The 25,321-nt window shown below is 43.6% G+C and overlaps 2 protein-coding genes across 2 annotated transcripts; both read right to left on the bottom strand.

The window, feature by feature from the left end:
- Positions 1-91: 91 nt before the first annotated feature.
- LOC144036446 (F-BAR and double SH3 domains protein 2-like) lies at positions 92-19,877 on the bottom strand. The gene is made up of 20 exons (XM_077547109.1): positions 19,648-19,877; positions 17,139-17,236; positions 15,919-15,964; positions 13,826-13,902; positions 12,680-12,824; positions 12,202-12,335; positions 11,410-11,464; positions 11,209-11,337; positions 10,207-10,329; positions 10,031-10,126; positions 7,160-7,276; positions 6,068-6,166; positions 5,688-5,840; positions 5,480-5,614; positions 5,163-5,246; positions 3,900-4,083; positions 2,522-2,751; positions 1,731-1,947; positions 1,597-1,661; positions 92-1,439 (listed from the first exon to the last, which is right to left on the bottom strand). Exons 1-20 carry the CDS (start codon positions 19,666-19,668, stop codon positions 1,356-1,358), a joined length of 2,292 nt encoding a protein of 763 aa, XP_077403235.1. The 5' UTR covers positions 19,669-19,877; the 3' UTR covers positions 92-1,355.
- Positions 19,878-20,315: 438 nt separating this feature from the next.
- On the bottom strand, positions 20,316-25,036 carry LOC144036293 (solute carrier family 22 member 4-like). Its single transcript, XM_077546817.1, has 11 exons — positions 24,830-25,036; positions 24,305-24,487; positions 23,951-24,054; positions 23,710-23,864; positions 23,359-23,530; positions 22,731-22,863; positions 21,571-21,665; positions 21,285-21,499; positions 20,945-21,127; positions 20,729-20,864; positions 20,316-20,556 (listed from the first exon to the last, which is right to left on the bottom strand). The coding sequence occupies exons 1-11, from the start codon at positions 25,034-25,036 to the stop codon at positions 20,487-20,489; spliced, it is 1,653 nt and encodes a 550-aa protein (XP_077402943.1). The 3' UTR covers positions 20,316-20,486.
- Between the last annotated feature and the right edge of the window lie 285 nt (positions 25,037-25,321).

The following is a 25,321-nucleotide window of genomic DNA, read 5'->3' as shown; positions in this document are numbered from 1 at the left end:
TTAAGAAATTACAATCCATTAAAACATGAACCAAAGGAGGAATGTGAATCATGCAGACAGACAAACAAACAAAAGAAGTAACCCATTCATCCGCCTTTGAAGCTATTCTTTATTTCACATTTATTTGTACACAATAAATACTGTTAAACATCCACACTTGTGTGTAAATATGACGATTGGCAGTCACTGCAGCGCTAACACGGTGGAACCAAACATGGAAAATGTAGCGCGTTAACTTCTCTAAACAGGGAAAATACACTTTTCTCTTTTGTTTTCCTTATTTCAATACAAGAGGGTAAATGCAAACTTCAAAAATAAGTTTGATGTCATTCAGATCTCAAGGAGATCAACGAGAAAACAGCAACGTGGCTGACGGATATCTTTTTTCTTTATTTTTTTTACTCACCACGCGGACCGAGTGGAACTATTTTTTTTTTAATCCTAATGTCTAAAAAACTAAAGAAATAGAATACAAACTTTGCAAATATTTTGTAAGGATATCCATCTCCAAGCTCTCCGTTAAACTATTTCAAATGACAATAGCTTCTCTATAAGACACTAGGGCGGCTATTTAAGGCTAAATAACGCAATACGACAAAGTATTCATACCAATACAGCTGGTAAACAAAATCAGAGAAATGCTGACAATCAAAATACTGACGACGACGAAGACATGAAAAAGTGCTTCATTGTGTGACACACACTTAAACATTTTACAGCTGAATCACTCCCTCCATTCATCAACCAAGGCAACTTTCACACAGAAACCCTGCAAAATTGCCCCATCAGAGGACTAAACAGGAAGCGGCACTTTTCCGCCTTTGCCACAGAACCTGGTGAAGCGGGATTTAACCACTTTCAACACTGATGCAACACCCTGCGGATAGAATTAGACGATATCAAAACAGCGAGAATTGCTTTCACTGTTCGATATGAACGGCACCAAAAGGTCAAGGACGCTTGGGAATGGTGGCGTGAGGGGATTCATTTTCACAAGAAAGGTCAGAAGTGAAGGCTAAAGGGAGTTTAGAAACTTTAAATTTCTAGGAAGCATTCTATTCTTTAAAGAAAAAAATTCTTCCTACTCACATAATTGCCACTTTTTTTCTCCTTCTTTTAGTGTTTGAGTTGGGGGGTGGGCAGGACCAGCCTCGCACCCCACTCCTTAAACCGATGTGACATTACACTAGAGACTCAGAGAGCTCGTCGGCCATTTTCTCACATGAAAAGAAAAAGTATTCAAATCCAAACGGAGATGTGATGAGTTTGAAGTTGAGAAAGGCACGTTTTGTTTGTTCTTCCGGCAAAAGCGCTGGCTGTGTGAGGCATCCTCTAGGGGGCGCCCTATCTCCGCTTCACACCAGCGTGATCTCCACCTCCTCTCGCCGCTTCACCTGCCCTCGGGGATGCTGCTTGGGGGGTGGCGGGGCAGCTCGGACCTGGGGGGGGGGGCAAAAAAGTCCCGTTAGTCTTAATTATCCAATTGCAAGACGCTGTGAGAAGAGAAATTGGAAACCCGGTTTTGAGTTTAAAGATGCGAGTGCATCGACTCGTACTAAATCGGATGCCGAAGGGGCCTCGGGGTATATTACTCACAGGTCGGATGGTGCCAGATCCACTCTCTGGGTATTTGGGAGGTTGCGGGGAGCCTTGCGCCGGACCTAAAAAGATAAAAATGCACATTCAGCAGAGTTCAGTTTGATGACTTTTGACGATGGGATAAGACGTACTGTGAAAGGGGCTCTTGTGCGGCGTGGTGGGCGGCGGCCGATGGTGCCCGTTGTGGTAGGCGGGCGGCCGTCCGATGGGCGAGGTGGTGGCGCTGCACGGGCTGGACTGGGGCGACGACGACGTGGTGGGCGTCTGCAGGGGGCTGCTGTGGAGCGGCCCCGAGTGGAAGGGGCTGTGAGGGGAGCGCTCGCAGTGGGACGGCGTGCAGGGGGAACACTGAAACATGGGGGGGGGGGGGATACTTAAATGACCCAAAAAGTTGGCGACATTTCAGGATCAACTTTAAAATGCAACTGCCGATTTGCAGTTTGGCATTAAATTTTTTTTATTTGCTCAAAATGTTTGCGCTTTTTGTGCTGTGGCCAAAGCAATTAAAATCTTACTTTGGCGCCATCTGATGGTAGACTGGAGTTGTTGGATTGAATAAATTGTAATGGCTTTTTTTTCATCCTTAAATGCGTGTTATGCAAGGTTCAAAGTGATCCTCCCCGTTTGAGGTGCTTTGCCACCATCTTGTGTCATCTATGCCCAATTACATCAACATCCTGCAAATATTGATGGTAACCTTTGCGGATTAGTGGCGTAAACATGTACAAATTAATATGCCTGTATATAATAATATTGATCATTCATAAATAATACAAACATGTTTTAATGGCAAAACAGTTGCTTTTCAGGAGGTGCTATTGCTTGGCAGCAACTACCAGAAGGTGCAATCAATTCAGGCCCGACTGGTTTGCTGCCCTGAGGGGCTGTGGTATGAATCACAGCAGGCGGAAAATCTTTCTACCTGATTGCTGCTGCCGTCTCTCTGCCCGTCGCCGTTTTCGCCCGGCCCGCCGGCCAGGTCCTCTACCAGGACGGCGGGGAACACGCCGACGACGCCGTTGAACTCGCCCTCCCAGAAGCCGTCATCCTCGTGGGTCTCTCGGCTCAGGATGCGGATGATGGCGCCCTCGGGGAAGGAGAGCTCGTCGTCCGTCTGGCCAGCGTAGTCGTACAGGGCCTTGGCAAATGACACTGCCGAATAAAAAAAAATATTATGATGAAAATATGGAACAGCCCAAAACCTACAACAAAAGACTCTTGGAGCCATATGTTAAATCTATCAGGAAGTCCACCATTTTGAAATTTCCTTCAAATTTGGCCCGACATTAAGGCTAGCAGTATTAGGGGTCACATTTGAAAGAACTCAGAGTGTATTGAAAATGGGAGTGTTTTCATGGAAAAATGTCCAAGACGAAAAGAATGTCTCCGAAAAATGAAAATGCCATGAAAAATGATGCTGATTTTGATGGTCAAAGCATGCATGAAAACCTGTCAAATTATGAACACGCATCAGTCAGGACTGGCAGAAAAAAAAAATCCTTATGTTAACTCATTGACTCCCAGCCATTTTCACTGAAGCAACCCCCTTCGCTCCCGGCTGTTTTACTGGATTTTGACTGATTTTGCAAGGCCCACAGAATAATGTGTGTGAAAACATGGAACCTACCCAAAGGAAAGATTAGGGTCTCTTCTTTCATCAGGGAAAAAGTATATTTGTATCTGTTCCCGTTTTGCAGCAATTACCATCAGAATATAGCAAAATTTCATCATTATTTACAAATCTGTTGAAAATAACTTGTTGCAACATGGCCCTGGTTGCTCTCTTATACTCTGCTGCCACCTGTTGGCCATTTTTTTCTAATAACTACCATTGCTTTAAGCGACCTCTTCGTGTCAGAGGCTGCATCAAAGCCTTCTGTATGCTCGAGTTAGTATAAAATAAAATAAAAACATTAAAAATGTATAAATACGTTTTGGGGACCATGTGCAATATTTAAAATATAACTTTTTTTATGTGTTTTGGGAGGGAAGGTGAAACTGTGGGTGTTTCATGGAAAAATGCTCAAGATGAAAAGAATGGTGTTGCCGTGGCGATGAACTGTTAGCAATGAAAAATAATGCTGATTTTGATGAGCTAAACATGCGTGAAAACCTGTCAAATTTTGAACACGCGTCAAATCAGGCCTGGCAGAAAAACACAAAAATCTTTATGTTAAAGACGTGTTGAGCCACTTTCAAAAAAAATCTGATTCCAGGCTGCGAGGGCCCTCATAGATGCTCGCAGCGCTAGTTGTGATTTGCAAAGTTATTTTATAGGCTTTGTCATTCATCACACTTACCACTGGCGTCTCCGTTGACAGAGCCGGTGGGAAGCTCGGATTCGGGTTCGGTGGAGTTGCTGGAGGAGTGTGAGCGAGCGTCCAGCGCGGCCAGGGACTGCAGCATGCTCAGCAGGCTGTTGGAGGACGGCAGCTGCAGGTATTTCTCCGGGACGTAGCCTACCTGGCCGCTACGGTTTCTGGCCTGGGGAGAAAATACAGTCAGGAGTGGTGCAACTGGTCACGAAATTCACGATTCGGATCGGATCACAAATTTGAGCCACGGATCGGATCGGTTTTCGGATAAAAAAAAAAAAAAAAAGAGATAAATAATACTTTGTCTTCATTTATTTAGTGAAACATTTTTCCCATTATTTTCTCTCTCTCAAAATTTCTAATATAGACCTTTGGGATTTAGGAACACAACTTTAAGTGCAATATGAGGCAGAAACATTCTTATTTAATACAAGGTCTGTGTGTAAAATAACAAATTATTAATGGCTTAAAGTTGTGTTCCTAAAATCTAAACGGCTATGTTTGACATTTTGAGTTGACCTTTTATTTTTTTTTAAATAAATGAGGAATTCTATTTCATTTTTATAATTATGATAAGACCTCAACGTGCAATTTAAGGCACATTCCCTTCCTTGGGAACATGGAGAGTGAATTACAAAGTAGCCTTGACCCAGAATATTGAAAAAGCATTAAAGATGTCAGACTACTACATCTGCCAGACACTCGTTGGTAATGCTAACAGTTAGCCGCTAGCCACCTACCTCAGAGACTTCTGCCGTATCGTTCAACGATGGCGTAAATTAATTAGCGGTTTCTTAGCGTCCTCAATTAGCGACTGAACATGAGTTCGGGATAGCGTTGTGCTGATGTTGGTCGCAACTTTAATGTCAATTAAAACTACGATAAAGAACTCCTAAATGTCTAAAAAGGAAGTAAATCCAAATCATCAAGCCACGACGTGGGCCAACTTCAAAGTAAAAGTGTACTAAGGCATTTGCATTGCCGTCAATGTATTACTGTATTTGGTCAACTTTATTTTGAAATTAGGCTTAGCGTGTTACACTGCGTGTGCTTCAGCTTCCTTGACATGTTTGTGTCCAATGTGAATGTGCAGTACGCAGTCCACCCCCCCCCCCCCCAATCAATCTGCAGGTGGTGGGCGATTAGAACCCTGGGGCCTGATCCGAACCGACGACAACGCAATGATGATCCGTTGAACCACTAAGTGCCAGGGATGACAACACGGGGATTTGAGCTGGACTAACTAACCTTCACCCAGTCCTCCATGTCGCCGTCGTCGATGACCTCCAAGATTTCCTGCTCCTCGATGGTCAGTTCATCTGGCTGAGAGGCCTGAAGACAACAAAAGAACATTCAGGAGATATATCCAAGACCCTTAACCTCAGCGTGCAACTCTCCTCCGCAGTTCTGCTTGGTGACTTCACCTCATCGAGACGAATGACATTGAAAAGACTGGCCAATTGATCACTAAATCCGTCTCACACGGTTCTGTGCTTGTCCAGTGGTCTTGTAGCGAGTGAAAAATGTTGTAGGTTGGTAACCCTAAGTTAAGTCAAGAGTCCTACCTTGTAGGAGTAGAGCACTTTGCAGGTGAGGGGGTAGTTTTTCAACGTGCTGGAGGGGCTGGAGCTGCTGTCGTCCAACACGTCGCCACTGTCCTCCGTCTCCTCCTCGTCCTCGCGCTCCAAGTCGGCGGTTCCCTTCCGGAATGGGACGGACGCGTTGAGCGACAAAGAGTGTGAATGAAGTGTTAGAGGAGGACGTGGTCCTTACGGAGAGCGAAGGATCGTGGGCGTTGAGGTTGTTCCAGCGCTCGTTCTCCAGCTCCTCCATCACCTGGTTCATGGCGCTCTTCAGCCACGTTTCCACCCCGACGCCCGCCTGCCTCAACAGGTCCAGACGGGCCTCGGCCTTCACCTTGACCGTCTAAGCAGAGCAGCACGAAAACCAAAATCCCGCGAAATGTCAGCGAGTCTCATGAGATTTTAGATCGTTCTATTTAGTTCTTTCCTTTCCTCAAAAAGCAAATGAAACTAATAATGAAGTCACTGTTTTTCCTCTTGTGTGTGTGTGTGATTGTGCTCTTCAACCAGCAGGTGGCGCTTCGGTGTTACTTTGGCAGGCACACTGATCCACACACATGCTTCTGTTACCTCTGCCCTTCGCAGACTCTGCCTGGCCACTTCCATCTTGGCCTCCAGCTCTCCGGCGTTCTGCTCTGAGCTCTCCAGAGACCCAAATTCCTCCAAGACCTGCACGCAAACACACATAAATATGACAATAATAGCTAAAAACAGCAATTACTCCATCTTGCATGCTCAGTGTGACTCATTTCCTGGTTACTGTTTGACACTGGTGTTCTTGGGGGGGGAAAAAATTCCCAGATGAGGTCAGCAATCACTTGGCTCTGACTATAAGAGTGACGCCAGTACTATAAAGTCCCATCATGCTCCTCCCACGTGCAAATTGTCATCATTTAGCTGTTGTGTGTTATCAGACTGACCTCAATGTACTATTTTAGGTGCGTTTTAATGACACTAATATTTAACTGGACCTGGTTTATGATGTATGTAATAATTAGGGGTGTCAAAATTAGAGCTTTAATTTTGAGTTAAAGTTCTTTTACCACCATTCTTTTTTTTTTTCATGCACGATTAATGGCCGCCCCTTATTTGGAAAGCCTGTACTGGGGGAATTCCAGTCGCAACACAGCAGACACGTCCACGTCAAAATTTAGCAGTAATAAATGTAACAATAATGCATATATTTGTGGAGACTGGGGTCAAGTTGTATTTTACAATTTGAAAAATGTGCAGAATTTCCCAAGTTACTTCACCTTAAACATTAAATAGCTCTTAATAAGAAAAGACAGCACTGAGCGGTCACCAACGTCTTACAAATGCAATTATGCCATCTAGTGGCAGAAAAATGACCTCAACACGAATCAAAATTACACAATTATTATGAAATTACTGTATCAATGACTAAAAGATGCGGCCATATTTCTATTAGTTAAAATTTTTTCCCACTTACGTTAGCAAGAGTATGAAAACTTTTTTTTAGAACAGACATCAAATTTGCAATTAATCGTGAACTATAGAAGTCATGCGTTTAAATTTTTTTAATCACCTGACACCCCTAGTAATAATAATAATAATAATAATGCATTATATTTAAAGGCGCCTTTCTTGTCGCAAAAAGTCAAATAAATAAATAAAAAGGGGGTGGGGTTATATGTGTCGCACCCGTTGTGTGTGGATGATGCTCTTGTACTCTCGGGCCACCCGACTGGCCCACTTGCGGGCCTCCTTGTCCAAGCTGTGCTCCTCTGCCGTGCCGCTCTCTTTTATCAGATGTGTCACCTTGGGGGAAAAAAATACCAAAAACATATTTATAAGCATTTTTGGAATAACGTAATCATGAACACATGTGTCAATTGAAAGTGGCGTTATGACTAATTGTTAGTCATTATTAATAACTGATTGGACTGTTATGGAGAAACACCCTGATTCCAAAAGTATTCAGTACTATCACATAGGAGCATGTCTCTATTCTAAAAACTTGTTTGCTTTGTGGGGGTGACGAATGTCTGAAGGACGCAAAAAAAAAAAACCTAAAGAGATGACGGACGGTGACAAAGAGGCGGAGTGCTGCCTTGGAGCAGAAACTCTGCACATTCCTTCCCAAGAACATGACGTCAGCGTGATGGAAATAGTGGACTACTAATTGACGGCCCGAGCAGCTGTTAGCTGGCATTTAAACAGGGAGGGACCACCACGATCGTCATCATCATCAGCTTTGCAAATGTTTAGGAGCAACTAGAACACAAAACCTGCATTAAGATGTTTCCACATGACAGCACGTGTGTGTGTGTGTGTGTGTGTGTGTACTCTGATGAGGCCCGCTCACAATGGCTCCTTTTCACACATGGGCTGTTCACAGGGGCCGGCCCACCTCCTGCCCCCTCCCTCCTCTTTTTTACCGGATCCCTCCGTCTGGCCAAAGCGGCGCGGGGCAGGGGAGGGAAGGGGTGGGCGGGGTTTTTGTGTCCACCCTTCATGTTTTCTTTAGGAACAGGCGGCCGCTTGTTGGGACGTCCAACGAAAACAACGCCGCCGTTTGCAGCTCGGACAAATTGTGCAGTGTTTGCAGAGGGCAGAGCGCCACTAAGGAGGACGTGCGTGCGTGTGCGTGCGTGTGCCCGACATAAATGAATATACATTACATCAAAGCACGCAGGCCGCAGAGTGGAAGTCGTCCGGGCAATTTTTGCCCTTAGTAGGTAGTAGGGACAGACCGATTATCGGCCGGGCTGATCATCGGTGCCGATATTTGGCATTTTGTCAAATGTCGGCATCGGCCTTTTCACTAAATCGGAAGGCCGATAAAGCTGGTACCTCACTTAGAGGTGAATGCTTGCCAACGTAGAGAGTTTAGTTGTTGTTTTTTCTGAATTTGTAAGATGTTCAAAAACTCCGCAAAGACATTTCGAACATATTGAGACAATTTTTCAATGCAAAGATCTCTGAGGAAAACCCGAAATTAGCTACATTCACATGCATTTGTTGCTCAGTGAGATACAAGGAATTTTACATTTATGGATTTTATAAATAGTGATCCTGCACTGGGAAATCTCTACCCTTTTTTTTTTTAAATAAATAAAAAAATTAATAAATTATGTTGACATTTTGGAAAACTATGTACAGTTGAAAACTTTAGGGAACTATTTACTAACAGCTTATCACATGCTGATGACCCTGGAAGCTCCCGGAAATTTTTGTTATAATATTTAACCAAAGCTATCAATTCTTCAAAGAATTTTCTCTTTCACTGCAAATGGATACCGGTTTGAAATATCGGTTATTGGTCTCCTTGACTACTAATAATCGGTATCGGCCTTGAAAAAAAACATATCGGTCTATCACTAGTACAGTAATTTCTGGGCTACAAGCCGCTACTTTTTTCGCTTGCATTCGACCCTGCGGCTAATACAAAGGTGCGGCTTATCCATCAGATCACAATGGGGCGCACTATAAAAGAAGCGCAAGCGCGTCAGGCAGAGCAAAACAAACCAAGTGAGCCCAAATACAGTAGGAGAGACAGAACGAGAGTGAGACAATTTGTACCATCGTTATGGAAAATTAAGTAGCGGGAACCCGGTGCGGTAGAATTAAAAACACCTGCGGCTTACAGTCGGGTGCGGCTTATATGTGTCGTATTCCCCAAATTTAGCTAGTGCGGCTTGTAGTCAGGTGGCTCCTTGTAGTCCAGAAATTACTGGAGGTAGCATCATAAGCGAGACTTATGTAATAATGTATTGTATGTGAATTATAACTTCATATCTTTTGCTTTAGTGCCAAGATAAAAAAGTGGACCTTGTTCCTCTCTCTCTCTCTCCGTTTTATTGTATTATCACTATTCAGTCAGTCAAAGATTGTTAGCGTGAGAGCCAGTTGGTCATTGTTCATTTGACCTGGCCAAAAATAGGCATCAGGTTGTATTTGAACTGTCTCCTTCCACTTCCACTTGGAGCAGGAGCAGGAACAAGGAGAGAAAAAAAACCCACCACAATCGTTCCTGCTTTTATGCTGAGATGACGAAAGCGGCTGGCGTCGCCCGAAAGAATGACTTGTTTTTGCCCACGTCCGTCTGAGCACCAAAACACGTCACTGACATTAAAAGGTGGGCGCCTGCGACGTGTGCAAACACGGCATGTTTGCAAAGTGATCAACGTCCGCGCCGCTGCTTTCACATGAGATCATTGAGTGCCGCTTGTTTAACGACCCCGCGCCGCCACGCATTTCGCTTTCAAGATGGCAAAAATAACACATTTAAAAAAAAGCAACCTCACTTTGCAAATGTGTGCCATGTGCATGTCACTTTATGTTATGTCTCACATTTCTGGTTGGTTTCATTTCATACTTGACATTTATAAGCCCTCCCCAGTTGTTATTAAAGCCTGTTTTGGCGTTTTTAACATCTTAATAATATTAGACGCGTTAACTTCTGTTGAAATGACATTTAACAAAATGTTACACTCAATTTGGACCCTGGTTTGAATTATTCTAAATGCAGTTGATCTCAAATGAATATTTTGTTTTTAAAAAAATGTTTACCGTATCCGTGTCGATGGGCTGGTACGAGAAGTCAGCTGCTTTCTGGAAAACGCCATTCTTCTGCACAAACATCTGCTGATGGAACTCCTGCTGCACCTGTAGTCCATATTTGATGGATTAAAATCGGATGCGATGGCAGACATAAACAAGCAATTAAGAGCCAGGAGGCTTCTTACCCCGCTGGCGCTGTCCAAGAGCTTGTTGAAGGTGTCATGCATGGCCTGGTAGCTCTCAAGCTCCGTCTGACACAGCGACACCAAGTAATCCTTCACCTGCTCGTAAATCCTCCCATCCAGCACCTGCCCCCCCGCCCCAAAAAAAACACGCGCTTTATTTCATGCGTTTAATTCTAGATATGCTCCGATGCTTTACGTCCGCACATTACTCATAAAAACGCACCGATATTACAGATCAGATCTGCGCAAGTTGCGGATTGGCCGATTGATCATTTTCCCATTCGAGTCATAATGTGTCAATGCAGATTGTCAGACAGGAACGTTTGAATGGGATCTCCTGCCTCCTGTTATGTGGGGATTGCACATGCGCAGAAGTGACGCACACCACATAACCCGAAAGTAGTCCGTGAGTGTGAGACATCGTCCTAGCGACGGGAATCATTGGCTGCTTTGATGTCAAGTTGTTGGCCTCTCACGCGACAAAACGAAAGGGACTTTGCAAACGTTGACGCTGGCTGACCTTAGAGACAAACTAGCTTAGCATTAGCCAGCATTAGTGAGGACAAACTAGTTGTAACTTGGGTACCAACACCAACCAGTTCTGGAAATTAATGCTCTTGCCTTTATATTATCTTTGACACACATCATGCTCAATTTGCTCTGTCATGTGACCACATGCTCCAATTAGAGATGCATACTCTATGTGTGCATGTGTGTGTGTGTGTGTGTGGGGGGGGGGGGGGGGGGGGTCGCCAGTGGACGCCAGGGAAGGTAAAAGCATTAAGATAAAGTGCTACTAAAGTGCACTCAATTTAGCATTTAATGTTTTGATCAAATCTGATTTCTAATTGTAATAAGACAAAACGTCAGTCAGAACTGCTTTAAAGACATACGATAGGAGAAAAATGCGATTTTTTATTTTTGATTGAAATTCTGCCTTACCATAATTAACAAATAAGCACAAAATGAAACAACCCCCCACTTTACGGCGCAGCAGTGCACCTTGAGGGAGTCGCTGAGGTCGTTGTCGTAGTAGCGTTGCTGGTGAGCGTTGGCGGCGGCTAACGTGAGCAGGTAGTCGTTGCGGCTGTGGGTGGCTTTGGAGTTGCACTCGCTCCGCTTGGCTTTGAGCTGGAATGCAGGAATTTGCTCAGGATGTGCAGAGCGCGTCTCTTGTATCCTTTGCAAGTAGCTTCCACGTACCTTGACAGTTGCCCTCTGCAGACTAGATCTGGACTGAAAGAGGCTCAGCTTGGACCTGGACAAAGCAGACAGAAAGACATAAGGTCTTCAAATTTAGCAATTTTGAAGAGAGTAAATCTTTAACAGGTACAGGCTATCAAACGCTGCAATTTATGGGCCATAGTCAACTGGAGCGGCCAGAGAGTCATTACAGTTTATTAGTTCGTTTTCCATGTGTGGTGTAATAACGCTGGAGTCGGAGCGCGTTTGGTCCCAAGGCTGCCTCGCTAGCACGCTAACCGCTAACATTACATTTCAGTAAATAAGCTTTTTCAGGGGTTTGTTTTCAATCATATGAGTAGCTATTGTTTCAGGCCCTAATGTCCTTCCGGTCAATCTTTTGACAGGAACATTAGCTAACAAATGTAAATAGCATCCTGGAGGGTGTTTGTTTACTCAACTGCAGATGAGAGAGGCATTTTTGGAATAATATCAAACAATGTTAGTTTAATATTACAAATTATGTCAAGTGAAAGCAGAGTTTTAAACAAAATTAAATGGACAGTTATGAAAAAATGCTTCAAAAGTGCAATGAGGTCAAACAGGCAGAACTAATAAAGTACTTTTAGTAAATGGCAACTTTTTCAAACATAAAATATGTGAACTAATGGTCTACTGGACTCCTGATCGTCATTAAAGGCACATTTGTTGAGATTTTGACGTTACTATATTTGACACGACGCAGGGGAGTCCACACATCTGACAGACTGCTTACTTGCTGCTGTTTTGGTTAGCACAAGAGTTGGCTCTTACCTGGCTTCCAGCTCTGCCTTTTCCCGCACGGCCTGTGCCATGGTCTCCGCCTCCTGGTACTTCTTCCTGCTCTTGGTCAGGTCTTTGACGGACTCCTGCAGCTCAGCCTGAATGCTCGTCAGCCGCTCGATACACTGGCGAACACGCAAGATGGCAGGATTTTTTTTTTTTTTTTTTTACATTTGCGGAAAATAAAAGCCTTTCAAAATAGATAGACCAATTGGATTGTCCCACATTTAATTTAAATTAAACATTTAATTCTGTCTCTTGAACCATGTGGTGTAAACCCAGCCTAATAAAGGGTTAAGTAATTCGGTTCCAGTGACGTTTTAACAATACTACACAGGCGCACTCCTCGAGGAGGGACAAACAGCTGACCTCAATGGCGCGGTACGGCCGTCCAAACGGTCGTACTTGTCTAACACGAGTGATAGAAACCCGAGCCAGAGATTGCGACTTTCTGACCCCTCGACGTTACCTTGCGCAGCTGCTGCTCCTTCTGCAGCCGGGCCGTCTTGGCCGGCTCGGCGACTTGCACTTTGTAGTTGTCGCAGGCGCTGATCCTGGACTGCGTGACCTGGACGGTCCCCTCCAGATAAGCCCTCCATACGCAATACATGTTCCTGCGCCAAAAACACACACACACACACACACACACACACACACACACGCGGTGTTGTTTTACACAGCTGAAGCAACAGTGGAGCGGTTCTTGCACACCCGGGGAGGAAGTTTGTGGCCTGAATGGAGCAACGGAGGAAAAAGTGCAGAGTTTCATGAAGTGCAAGAGTAGACATTGGATCTGCATTGTGTACCCACATGGGAAAGCAATATGGCAGGGGTCCTCAATTAAAAGTTAAAGAGGTCTCAAAGACTGGATAGATTCATAAAAACATTGCAGAGATTGTTTGCAATCTTTATTTAACGTAAAAGTGTTTTTGAGCAGCGATTCCTAAAAGTCTGAATTGAGCAGGTTAAAACAAGATACTGTAAATCCTATAAAAGTTGAGCAACCTAAAGTGAGCCTACCGTAAATCCCCAAACAGTTGCGCAAGTTCAAATGAGACTTCAATAGACCTTCCAAAATTTGTAGAGGTTGCAAAAGAAGATAAATCCCTAAAAGTTACACTAAAATAATAAGTGTTGGTCAAAATTACCTAATAATGAATCTGAATTTGTATTGAAACAGGGTTTTTGCCGGTATCATCAAATTGAATTTAATATTTTTAATGACGTTTTTAATGCAATTGAACACTAATTTAACGCCCATGTTGTACTGCATGTACGTGCGCACAAATATTCAATCATGCATACTGTTTATATATCAGGGCTGTCAGTTGGCTATAATTTTTTTTAAATTGGAATTAATTACATGATTTCTATAGTTAACTCACGATTAATCATAAATTAATCTCACATTACATCTGTTCTAAGCACAATAAAACATCTTTCAAGTTTGTCACACTCTTGTTAATTAACAAAAGTGGAGAAATATAGTTAGCAAATACAAATGTGGTTGTATCTTTTAGTCCAATGCGAAAGGTTTCTACATCTGGATCCAAGCGCCATCCTAACAATCCGCTCTGGTGGTGTTTTTTCGCGCCCCCCCCCCACCCCCCCTTACCTGTGATCGGCTTCTTCGGATAGGCAGTTGTCGGGCCATTCTCTTTTTAGGTACTGATTGGCCAACTTCTGCAGGGCCTGGAGGACACAAAGTGTGGTCAACATGTTCACCTTATAAACCAATGCATTTAAAAATATATATATTTTTAGTAACCCTCCCGTAGGACGTGATAAATTACCACAGACGTGAACTCTTTCACCTAATAGATAGAGATTGACTTGTTTGGAGGGTGGGGGGACTTAGTTCATGGACACCAAATGGAGCCCTGAAGATATATTAAAATGCTGTCCCTGCGCCAACAGCGAGGTTAACCATAGCAGAAATAGCGAAACAGAGCAAACATTCAAAGAGACAGGCAAAGACGCACCAATGAGGTCCGAGTGGCGTGTCAATATTATGAGCATCACATTAATCCGCATCACTCCTGATTTCTAACTGACTTTGGTTATGTGGTCCCGAGGTGGCAGAAATGCCTCTGAACCCGATGGTCCCTGGTGGTCCCGGTGCCAAGGCCGGAGAGCCGCGACAAACCGGCCCATTGTGGGGAGGACGCGCGACCGAACTGGGCTAGCGGACGCTCGTGAATGGGAGGAGGAAGAAACCCAAACAGAGGGGTTCATTTTCAGCGCTGGCTGTGATGTGAATAGCAATCCCCCCCCCCCCCCCCCCCCCCCCCCGTTGGCTAAAGAAGCTCACAGGTGTAGGATAGCAGCCTCAAATAAGAGTTGATTATAGCACAAGTACATCTTTCATGCTACAAAAAAAAAAAAACACCGTCACTCTTAGGCAACGGATGAAAATATCATGATGATTTCCATTTTGAGATGCTTTCATAAACAAGTTGGGTCATTTCACATCCCGTTTGCAGGGCCTGCCAACAAAGAGCTCGCTACGCTTCGTTTCTGCACATTGTTCTTCTCTCCAGAGACATTCGCCGCGTCCCAGTGCGGAGGCTGCATCCTTCGCAAGACGGAATGAGTCACGGCCAACAGACGAGGCGGACGGACGGACAGATTTTAAAAAGGCAACGCGGCTTCCACGTTTCGAGAATTTAGGCAATCAACAATACCTACTGTTCAACTTTTGACATGATATGAAGCACAACAGCGTAAGAAAGGCAGCTGAGGCTCAGAGCTTAACTTCATAGCAAAATTGGGTTACTTCAGTTTGCATATTCACACTTATCCAAACTTTTATCAGGATATTAAACACAACAGCATAACCGAGCAAAACCGAGCCACGTGTTAACTAGAGTGCTCATTTTTTGAATATTCCAACACATCCACTAGCATTTAAACCTGAATAACAAATCAAGAACAACGGTGAAACAGGAAGGAAGATGAAGCTCAGAGCTAAATCTTTTTTACATATACAAAATTGACTTATTCCAGTTTGCGCAATCTCAGATATCTCAACGCTTATCTTTTAAACCTACCTACCTAAGGAAAAAAAGCCGACACAAGACCAAATTAGCAGCTGAGGCTCAGAGCTAAACTTTTAAGATCCAGCAAAATTAGGTGACTCCACCTTGAATTTGATTCAAATATATCGACTACATAACGTATGCGTACGTCCATCCAAAAGCTGCTGATCTGGAACCTCGCTCCATTCAACGGCAACCTAAGTTGTTGCGGTTACTACACAACAAAGTACAAAGTATTTCAGAAATCCTCACGTCTATAAACATGTCGGTGAAAATCGGGCAGTTTTTGCGTAATGGCGCGGACGGCCCAGCAAACACAGCGCAAGGCGGAAGAAGCGTCTCGGACAAATGGGCAAGCAGACATATCGGGGTTGCTAGGCGGGCCGCAGACGTGCCCCCTCTCTTCACAGCGCCGCGGGACATTCCTCACGGGGCTGCAACGCCACAACACCGCCAAAAGGATTTATTTTCAGACGTCCGATTGACGTTCTTCTGGAAGCTGCGGCTATAAACAACGGCGGAGGACATCTGATGGGATCTTGCTTCTTCCTTGACACGTACGAGAGCAATTCATTTCCACTAACCGCCTCACTAGCGTGACGTCTAAATATCATAAATAGATAAGACGGGGCAATAAAGGTCTACGACATAAAAGAGCCGTTTTGCTTACCTGGGCGTAGTCCCGCTCGACAGATGCCCTCTTTTGGCTAAAAGTCCTGCAAAAGACAAGTGGGATTTAAAAAGTCAACAAAACAACTTGTTTTGTCCTGGTGTATATGTACCATTGTTAACTCGTCCCTCATTACCGGTAGACTCTACCAAGTAGGATAGGTTTTAATCGCAGTTACCCATAAAACAGCTTAAAGTTTTGCGTCTACCTTGTACACATTTTATTGGATTTAAATTGTAAATGAGCCTCAAATATCTGCAATAAATGAGAATATTGTGTAAAGAATCAGGCGAGTGTTGTTATATTGTCCAATGACAATCAAACATTTGTCCTCCCCCCCAAAAAATCTGGTAAAAAATGGCAGATTGTTGCCAATTTTTCTCTCTGTTTAGGGACAAAGGACAAAATATTATGAAACAGTAAAATATTCTGCCTGTAATTCATCAATTTATTGTTCTAAGCGTTATGGGGCCCAAAAAAGTTACTTTGTTCATTGTATTTATTTATTTTTTTAATAACTGGACAATGAATCAGCTACCTGAATTTTATTCTGCCAAATACCAGATTCAAAATCGGTCCCCCAAAAAAATCCTTATCAGTCCCTAATATTTATACTTGATCCCAGGCCGTGGTGGCTCTTCCTCCAACTGTAGTATTTCCAAGTGCTTCATTTGCTAACTCAAAGCGTCAAATGAGAAAAAGATTGTGTTCCATCGTGTCAGAGCTGATTTACAAGCCGAGGAACAAAGCTGCGGGGACACCCTGTTGTAATTTAGAGGTATGCTTGAAGGGGAGAGGTCAGCGCCGCAGGGGGAAAAAGCAGAGCACAGCAAAAACCATCACAAAGCCAGTAAACATGTCCGGACTCGAGCGCCGCGCCTCCAAATGATCTTCCGTGACTTCCTGGGAGCTTCCTCCCCGCTCACTATGCCGTTGCGGCGACGGGAACATCTGGCGGCTGTCCCATGTCCTGACGCCCAGCTGCTGGGAGGGTTCAGCGCTGCGCCGGCAGCCACAGACAGGAAGTAGCGAGCTGTCGGGCTGTCATGTCATCAGCGGCGCGAAAAACACCACCGCAACCTTTGACTTATCACGTTTGGAAAGGCATTTTCAGAACAATACGATCTGTTTGCCGTTTTTTATGCGAACTTGTAGAAAGGCTAACAAAGGAGGTCCTCGGCTAACGATGCAAAATCGCACATTTGCTCGCGACAGCTCACCTCAGGTCCTCCAGGAGGTCACACTCGGCCTGGTGTTTGATATGCAGTCTGCTCAGCTGCTCGCCGTGAATGTGCTTCAGCTCCTGGGTGACCCGGACCTGCAGAAGATGACACCGGTGTTTGCCACAGAATTTTATTGATGTCCTGAGTCCAGTTTATGTCTATGGCTTTACACAAACAGCCAACTTGGCTTCCACCAATTAAAAAAATGTAAGAGGAAGCCCTTCAATTTGTCTTCCACAAATAAACTTAGGGCTAAAGAAAACAGCACAAAAAAGGTTCAAACATTCATAAGCCAACCTTTAAGACTTCTATAATCGAAAGAAAAACCCTGAAAAATAACATTTGTTAAAAATAGTAAGATTGACAACAACATAAAAACATTTGAGCCTCCCAACAATAATTATCCACTCATTTCTATAGTCCTTCATAAACGCAGATTGATAATCTTTTATGTTTAATCAAAAATAAAATCAGCTTTTGCCAATACTTTGGGAAACAATGGCCAAACCAGTAACTGTAACTAATCAGTTTCAAAAAGGTTGGAGAGTACAAAAATAAATCCATCTCGTGTGATATTGTATAACTTTTGTTGAGTTGTTTTCTAATCAATAAACAATACCACCTGTCACATTTTCCAATTTGCTTTACTCTTTGATTTTGTTTTTGTCCAAATCTGCTTTTCAGTTGGTAGATTTTTAGTGAATGTCCTTGAAAATGCACGCTGCACAATTCTTTTAGTCCGCGTTAGAGTATATTCTATAACAGGGGTGCTCAAGTTCGGTCCTCGAGAGCCACTATCCAGCCTGTTTTCCGTGTTTCTCTCCACTAGCACACCTGATTCACGATCAGGATCGTTTATCAGGCTTCAACACAGCTTGCTGATTAGCTGATCATAAGATTCAGCTGTGCTGCAGGAGGAAAACATGGAAAACAAGCTGGATAGGGGCTCTCGAGGACCAAACTTGAGCACCCCTGTTCTATAACAACAACAACAAAAAAAGCAGTAGAGAAAGTGGATAAATGGAAACCCGCCCATTTTCATTGCCACTAAATGTACAGTGTTCCCTTGTTTTCCGCTGGGGTTAGGTTCCAAAAATACCCGCAAATAAATGAAATCCGCGAATATAGTTAGCTTTGTGTATCACATTTATTAGAAATGTTTTAAGACTCTAAAACCCTTCACCAAACTTTATGCTCGTCTCATCGAGGCATTTGCATTTTCTCACATTTTTCTCTTGTTTAAACATTCTTGATATTCAAAACTTCATAAATTGTATAAAATAGGCACATTACTGTAAAAAAAAAAAAGCATGCAAAATTGCAAAAAAATATTCGCGAAGCAGCGAGGCCGAGAAAAGTGAACCGTGTTATAGCGAGGGAACTCTGTATAGTGTATTGTATTCCTGAAAAAAGAAAGTAAAACATTTAAAATCAAATTTAAACTTTAGTTTAACATTCAACTCTTTCCACATCGTGTCAAAATTCAATATAACTTGAGTAAGACTTAGCCGTGTTATTACACTACGAAATAGCGGCATTTATTGGGGGGGACACCTTGGATTTTAGTGGGATTATGTAATTATTTGATTCATTCCATTTCTGAATTGTCGCTTGGAACTATCCATAAATTCAGTGGATCAACCAACCTCTGGTGCCCATGGTTGAGAACCAAACCTAAATTGTTATGTGAGCCCCTGATTATGTATTTACTGTTGCGTTCGTGACAGTTTACGGCGAGGTTCCGTTTTACGTACATTCGGTCGTTATCTGAACACCCACTTTAAAATTGAATGGGTTGTTGTAAGTTTTCAACACTCATGCGACTGTACGGTTTTTATTTCGTCACCATAGATGTCAAAACATGAACCAAACAAGCGTTAAAAAAAAAAAGTCCAACTACATTTGCTCGTATATCTCCAGATACAAGAACGGGGCTTAATGCGACACGTATGTGATCAAGTTGAGTCCGCTCTCAAATTCGGCGTGGACAAAAATACAATCTGCGTGTGCTTTAAGAACACTCAAAACCGCTATCGCTTCAATCTCGTAGCCGTCCGCTAGTTTAGTGCGGGGGCGAGTAAAGTGATATTTACTTGAACTTAGGAACCGCTTTAATGAATCACTTGTGCCCCGATGTAACAACTCTGTGGCGTTAGTCGTGAAAAACGGAGTAATGTACGGATAAAACGGGGATGGAAAAGTGACGCCGAGTGCAATTGAGAATGTTATTTAATTGGAATGGTAACGGGGGCACATTATAAGTGGAGCTGTTTTCATTAAAATTGTAGTACATGATCTTTTAAGTTTTCTTCGCTTTTTGGGGAGGGGGGGTGGTGTAATATGTATTATACGCAAAACCATACAATTAGTTGAATAATACGTAAAAGAAAAAGTGGCGATTTGCCGTCGTGGTCTGGCAACCATTAATTATGCACCACTTCGTCGAGTAACGTTAGCTTACGAGGCTACACACAAACTGTGGGGGTAAAAAAAAAAAAAAACTCACCTTTCTCGGTGGGGGTTGCATCCTTCTTTCTGGACATAAAAACTACGAGAAAAAGTCCGAAAGATTATCGGGAAAAAGTTGGTCCAAGTGTTTCGGCGACGAGAAGAATGATAGTCCCAGTAGTCAGGCAGCCATTGCGAGTCCGGTAAATAATGAGCCCGAGCCCCGTTGATGAAAACAGTGCTGTTGCTTGCTTGCTGCCCCAGGGAGCACACTGAGAACAGATAGCATCAATTGCTGTGATGAGTAAAACTACTTCCGGTTTGTTCTTAAAAAATAAAACGTCAGCTTCAAGCTACTGCTTCCGTGTTGTGTGTCGGAATAGAAGAAAAGGTCAAATACTGTACTATACAGTGTTTGACATGACTCGAAACGGTATTGAACACCTAATTCAATAATACTACTAATAATAACAATAATAATGTTGATGCAGGACATGATTACATTTCGAAATTAATTCAAATTAATTGAGATCATTGAATGAATTGACATACAGATTAATTGTAAAAACATTTTTATTTTCTTCAATAATTAAAAAATAATAATTTTGTGTGTATGTGAAGTTTTTCATTGGCTAGTAGATGGCAGCAAAATTTCAAGATACACTGACATTGTGGCACCCAACGTTGAGTGGATTTGTGATTTTCTTTTTGTTTTTTATGGCTTGAAGTAGACAGAAAAATCTGATTACATGATTATTATTCTATAAATACAGAAACGAAATATGCAAGTTGTCATCCTGTGCAAAAGAGTTGAGCACTATCTACAGTACATCCAAGTTATAATCGGCATATTACACAATGCAGTTATACAATTCGGTAAAATCCACAACACAGTTATCACAGCCGGGTTTTGAAGACCGTCATGGATTTGGAGGTTTGTCGTCCACAGATATTAAGACAGGTCACGCTGCAGGCAGGGGAAATCAACAAGAATATTTGTTAGAGAAACGAGGAAATTGGAAAAACAAGGACAAGGGTCAAATCAAAACTATTCCTTTTTTATAAATGAAATACAAAATGTTTATGTTGTTAATGTGTTTATGCCAATTTCTATCAAGATCAATATACCAATATCCCACCTTGGCCTCTTTTGCATCTGTTCAAGGGTCTCGGGGAGCGGTTGTTTAAAACTTTCCGGCAGGAAGAGCGTGGCCAGGATCGACAGCATGGCCAGAATGCCCAAGGTGATATATGGCAGATACTTGAAGTAGATGTCTGTGTGGTACCAACACGAAAGTGGTGATACGTTCAGACCATCACCCCCAACCCGAGATCTTTCAAAAGAAATTGCTCACTCAGCTCCATGAAAAAGGGCGCGATGCAGCTTCCCACTCGCGCCACCATGACGCAGATCCCGGATGCCGTGTTCCGCAGGCCCGTCGGGTACAGCTCGATCGTGAAGGCATACAGCAACGATAAGCCGGCTGAGGCGCCAAACTTACCCAACATCTCCAAGGCCAATGCCAGAGCCACGATACCTGAGGTTTAAAGGGCAACGAGAGCGGTCCAAGCAAGAACTGTACTTGGTTTGGAACGGCGACACACGCAAGATGACTTAAGGAGCAGCACTGGTTTTGAACTACAGTGGCAGGTCATACGGACCATAGCCCAACTTATTCACAGTGTGCCACTCACTCTGAGGCACCAGCTGAATAGAGAAGAACGTCAGGCCCATGGTGAGGAAGATGACCACCATGGCGAGGCGTCGTGGCAAGTATCGGATGGCCAGGCTGCAGCTCATGTACGCCGGCACTTCCACTGCGGCGAACAGAAAGCAGCTGATGTACGGATCAACGTCGAGCTGCGACGTGTTGAGGGACAGGCTGTAGTAGCAAATGGACAGCGTGAACCTGTCGTGACAAGTTGTCTTCAATGCTTGGCTGTGGTGGTGGTGGTACTTCCGTGATGGGTGTCAACTCACCACACCCAGCACAGGAGGATGGTCGTCATGGCGATCCTTCTTTTCATCACCAGGTCCAAAACAGTGTAGCGCTCTACTGGCCTCTCCTCGTTTGCCTACAACAAAATGAAGGCTTTAATTAGAAACAATTTTAGCCGCTACCGTCTACCGCTAGCATCTTTTTATGACTTTTTTTTATCATTGTGGTTCTTACACTCGATTCCTTCTTTGCCCTGGTAGCAACTTGCCTTTAGCCTAACTCTCTCTATTGCTGTTAACATTGTTTTTAAAAAAAAATTATTGTAGTTTTTATACGCTATCCGACTTGGATTAGCTTGGTAGCTCCTACTAGTTAGACATTAGCAACTTCGGTGGCTAGACGTCTGGATTTAGGCCGGACAGTCCTAGTTGATTTTATGTGACCCAACATCAGCCCCACCTCCCTTTGTCACAACTGGTCTGTATTGGCCAAGAATGGCTTCAGTTAAAAATCTCGTATATCATTGGTTCAATAAATGTAAACAAATCTCCACGTGAGGAGATTATAGGAGTTATAGCTTTGTTTTACATTTATTGTAAATGTTTTAAGGCTCTAAAACTCCTCACCACACAGTTTATACACTTACTGTATCTCATCGAAGCATTTACATTTTCTCACATTTCTCTCGTTTAAACATTCTCAATGTTCAAACCTTCATAAATGTGATAAAATTGACACATTACTGTAAAAATAAATTGCACTAAAAATAAAATCTGCGAAACAGCGAGGCCATGAAAAGTGAACCGCGTTATAGAGAGGGGACACTTGTTAATTTTTAAAAAAAAAAATATGCCCTTTTTTTCACCTTATGGAAGTGGCCTCATTAGCAACACTCCTGCCTACCATTATCATCTCTGGTTCAGGTGTTTTTTTGTTTTTTGTTTTTGGGTCATTGCGATTCTTATCCGCTGTCCTTCTTTGTGTATCTTGGCGGCAGCTAGCTCTTAGCTGCTATCCGCTATCAACGAGCTTGCCTGCCTCTATCAGGTATGTGTTTTTTTTTTTTTGTTCTAATTGTGGGACTTATCCGCTCTTGTCCATGATGTGTCCTGGTGGTTGCTAGTCCTTAGCCTGCTAAGCTAGCAACTATCCCACCAACGTGAGTGGCTCGCGAGCACATTGACACAAAAGTCAAACTTGCTTGTAACTTGGAATCACCAAAGATCTTCTCTGGTGCGACCACTCGGTTCATCTGGGCAGCTTTTCTCACGATGGCCTCGGCTTCCGTCACTCGGCCCTGAGACAGCAGCCACATGGGAGACTCTGGGAGGATCCTGTCTCACAAACATTGCAAACATTTCTAAAACAGCAAGTCAATATTGTCCCTAGGCTGTAACCCGGTGGTGTCCAAACTCGGTCCCTGAGGGCCAGAGTCCGGATGCTTACCTTCTCCAACACACCAGAAGTTCATCAGCAAGTTCTGCATAAGCCTGATGACGACCTTGTTCATTGCAAACAGGCGCGTTGGAGCAGGGAAACAAACGAGTTTGGACATCACTGCTGTAGCCAATTTTGCACGAAATACCTTAAGGTGATACGTGAGTGAATGTATCTAGTTGTATCTAAATAGAAAATAACTTTGGAAGAAGTTAGTCACCTACAATAATAACAGAGTAAAACTATATTTGCTCTACTTAGTATAAAAAGCCCTTTTAAAACTATGTGACGACCCCGTAAAATCAAGTAGAAAAAAAGTTTCTAAAAAAAAAAAAATCTCAATAGTGATATTTGTAATATTACAAAACTGCCTGTAAAATCCTTGTGCCTACCACCACAGCGGGATGTAGATGAAACACAGCAGGCCCATGGCCAGCAGGAGTGTTTTCCAGCTCCGGAGGAAGTAGGCAAAGAGCGGCAGCATCATGTAGCCCAGGGCAAACCCTATAACCACGCCCATTGACGAGTAAATCACCCGAGCGTTGCCCGTGAGGATTTCTGTGCCTGCACCAGGAAAAACAACTTGTTTGAGTTGGGCTTAGACTCCTTAGCCTCTGGCATCTTTTCCATATGACTGAGTGACAGACATCGCTATCATTTAATCGCCTTTTCTGAAATGTCTTCAGTTCAATGGCTAAAAATGTTGGGCTGTAAATGAGAAGCTGCGCTGAAAAATAATATACCCAGCACATAGCAGGACAAGTAGTTGGAGATACTGCCCAGACCGTTGCAGAAGAGAAAAAAGCAGAACACCTCCCAGGACGGCGCGGCCATCTGCAGTAGCGTGAACACGCCCTGAATAATCAAAGTGGCGAACAGCACCGGCTTACGGCCAAACCTAGAGAAAGATCCCAAAACATTCAGTCGCAAGTTCGCAACCAGTAACTGCGCAGTTGATGCAAATTCTTAATCCCCAGCGGGTACCTGTCAGAGATCACTCCAGAGATGAAGGATCCCACCAGGACGCCCAGGAAGAAAATGGTGGAGGTCAATGGTTGCTTCCAATGCTGACTGCACACCAAGTCATACTGGAAATGACAATCACAAGATCACTTCCGCCAAGCCATTAAAGTCATCAAGTCATCAACCGTCTGGCTGTCCACACTTCCAAAAACTTTATTAAAGTAGCTTGGAAAAAAAAAACATTTTTAAATTGACAATATAGAAATACAGAAAATAACACTCTGATCCAAAATGAGCGTAGTCTGATGAATGCTTTGAATTAAGAAATAAAAAACATTGTTGTCGTCATGCTTTTATCCTGAGCAAAAAAAAAACCTGGGAGACCACGGTGGACTGGTAGACATCAGTGTCATAGACCCAACCATCGGCGCAGTCCTCCTGCTCCAGGCTGCTGAGGTTGACGTCGCGGACTGGCAGCAGCCCATCGGCTGAGAGGTTGCGGAGCACGTCCAAACGGTAGCGGCGACAGCCGCTCATCTGGGGTTCCCCGTCCGCCACCTTGGGAGGTATGTGAAAACCTCGTGACGTTTTTTTTTTTTATTTGTAAATGCTGAGAGATAAACGCAATGAAATGAAATGCAATACGGCTCGGCGTGGAAAATGAATAGGCCTACTTCCTTTTTGTGTCTGAAACAGCATCAGGGAAGAACATTGTGAGATCACCACGACTGATTTCATACAATCCGTCTTAATTTTATATATGACAAAAACCTGGTCTTTGCAAAGGACGGGGTGTGTAGAGATTTTATATTCACTGTAAGCACTGAGAGGACCATTTCTACAACACCCTAAACATCTTATAGTTTCTTTTTTGGGGAGATAACCAGAGTAGCAGTGTACCTCCAGAGGGACCGCAGCCTGCCGCCACTCCCGACTAAGATTGGCCTCGGGGATCCGGCATCGGTGCTGGGGCGTGTCGGTGAGGAACACAAACGAGAAGGCGCCCATCCCATTGGGCAAGGCTGTGGAACAGAGCAGGAAAAAAACCAACAGCTGGAAGCGACCCCACGTTCCCAGGAAGGCCACGCTGCTGTCATAGTGCTGCATGGTCTGTGTCCGAAAACAAATCCACACGCCTGGTCGGTAACATGTAAGATCAGGTCAAATGGAAGACGGACTGCCCACAACAGACAATCAACCTCCAAAATGGGAGGATCCAGCCCAGCCGCCACCCCTTGTTTAGTAGAGGTGGAGTTTATTGCGAATGTTTAAAGTCCATGGATAACAGTTCTGTGTGATTCTTATCACCCCCAAAAAATATATAGCTGGAGAGCTAGCTAGCCCGCTTGCTAGATACTGTAGCGATCTAGCTAGTATAATCCAGTAGACTTG

The sequence above is a fragment of the Vanacampus margaritifer genome, chromosome 16 (assembly GCF_051991255.1).
Source record: "Vanacampus margaritifer isolate UIUO_Vmar chromosome 16, RoL_Vmar_1.0, whole genome shotgun sequence".
Lineage (NCBI taxonomy): Eukaryota > Metazoa > Chordata > Actinopteri > Syngnathiformes > Syngnathidae > Vanacampus > Vanacampus margaritifer.
The sequence above is the reverse complement of the archived record's forward strand: the minus strand, read 5'-3'. Positions and strand labels throughout refer to the sequence as shown.

Bases quoted from the DNA above. Each gene is read 5' to 3' on its own strand.
- LOC144036446 (XM_077547109.1), bottom strand. From the start codon at position 19,668: ATGCAACCCCCACCGAGAAAG. The intron at 11,338-11,409 runs GTACGTGGAAGC...CCTGCATTCCAG, and splicing joins TGCAGAGGGCAACTGTCAAG to CTCAAAGCCAAGCGGAGCGA. The intron at 1,662-1,730 runs GTACGTCTTATC...TTATCTTTTTAG, and splicing joins GCACAAGAGCCCCTTTCACA to GTCCGGCGCAAGGCTCCCCG.
- LOC144036293 (XM_077546817.1), bottom strand. From the start codon at position 25,036: ATGCAGCACTATGACAGCAGCGTGGCCTTCCTGGGAACGTGGGGTCGC. The intron at 21,666-22,730 runs GCAAGTTTGACT...ATTTTGTTGTAG, and splicing joins TTGGTGATTCCAAGTTACAA to GCAAACGAGGAGAGGCCAGT. The intron at 20,557-20,728 runs GTGGGATATTGG...CCCTGCCTGCAG, and splicing joins CAGATGCAAAAGAGGCCAAG to CGTGACCTGTCTTAATATCT.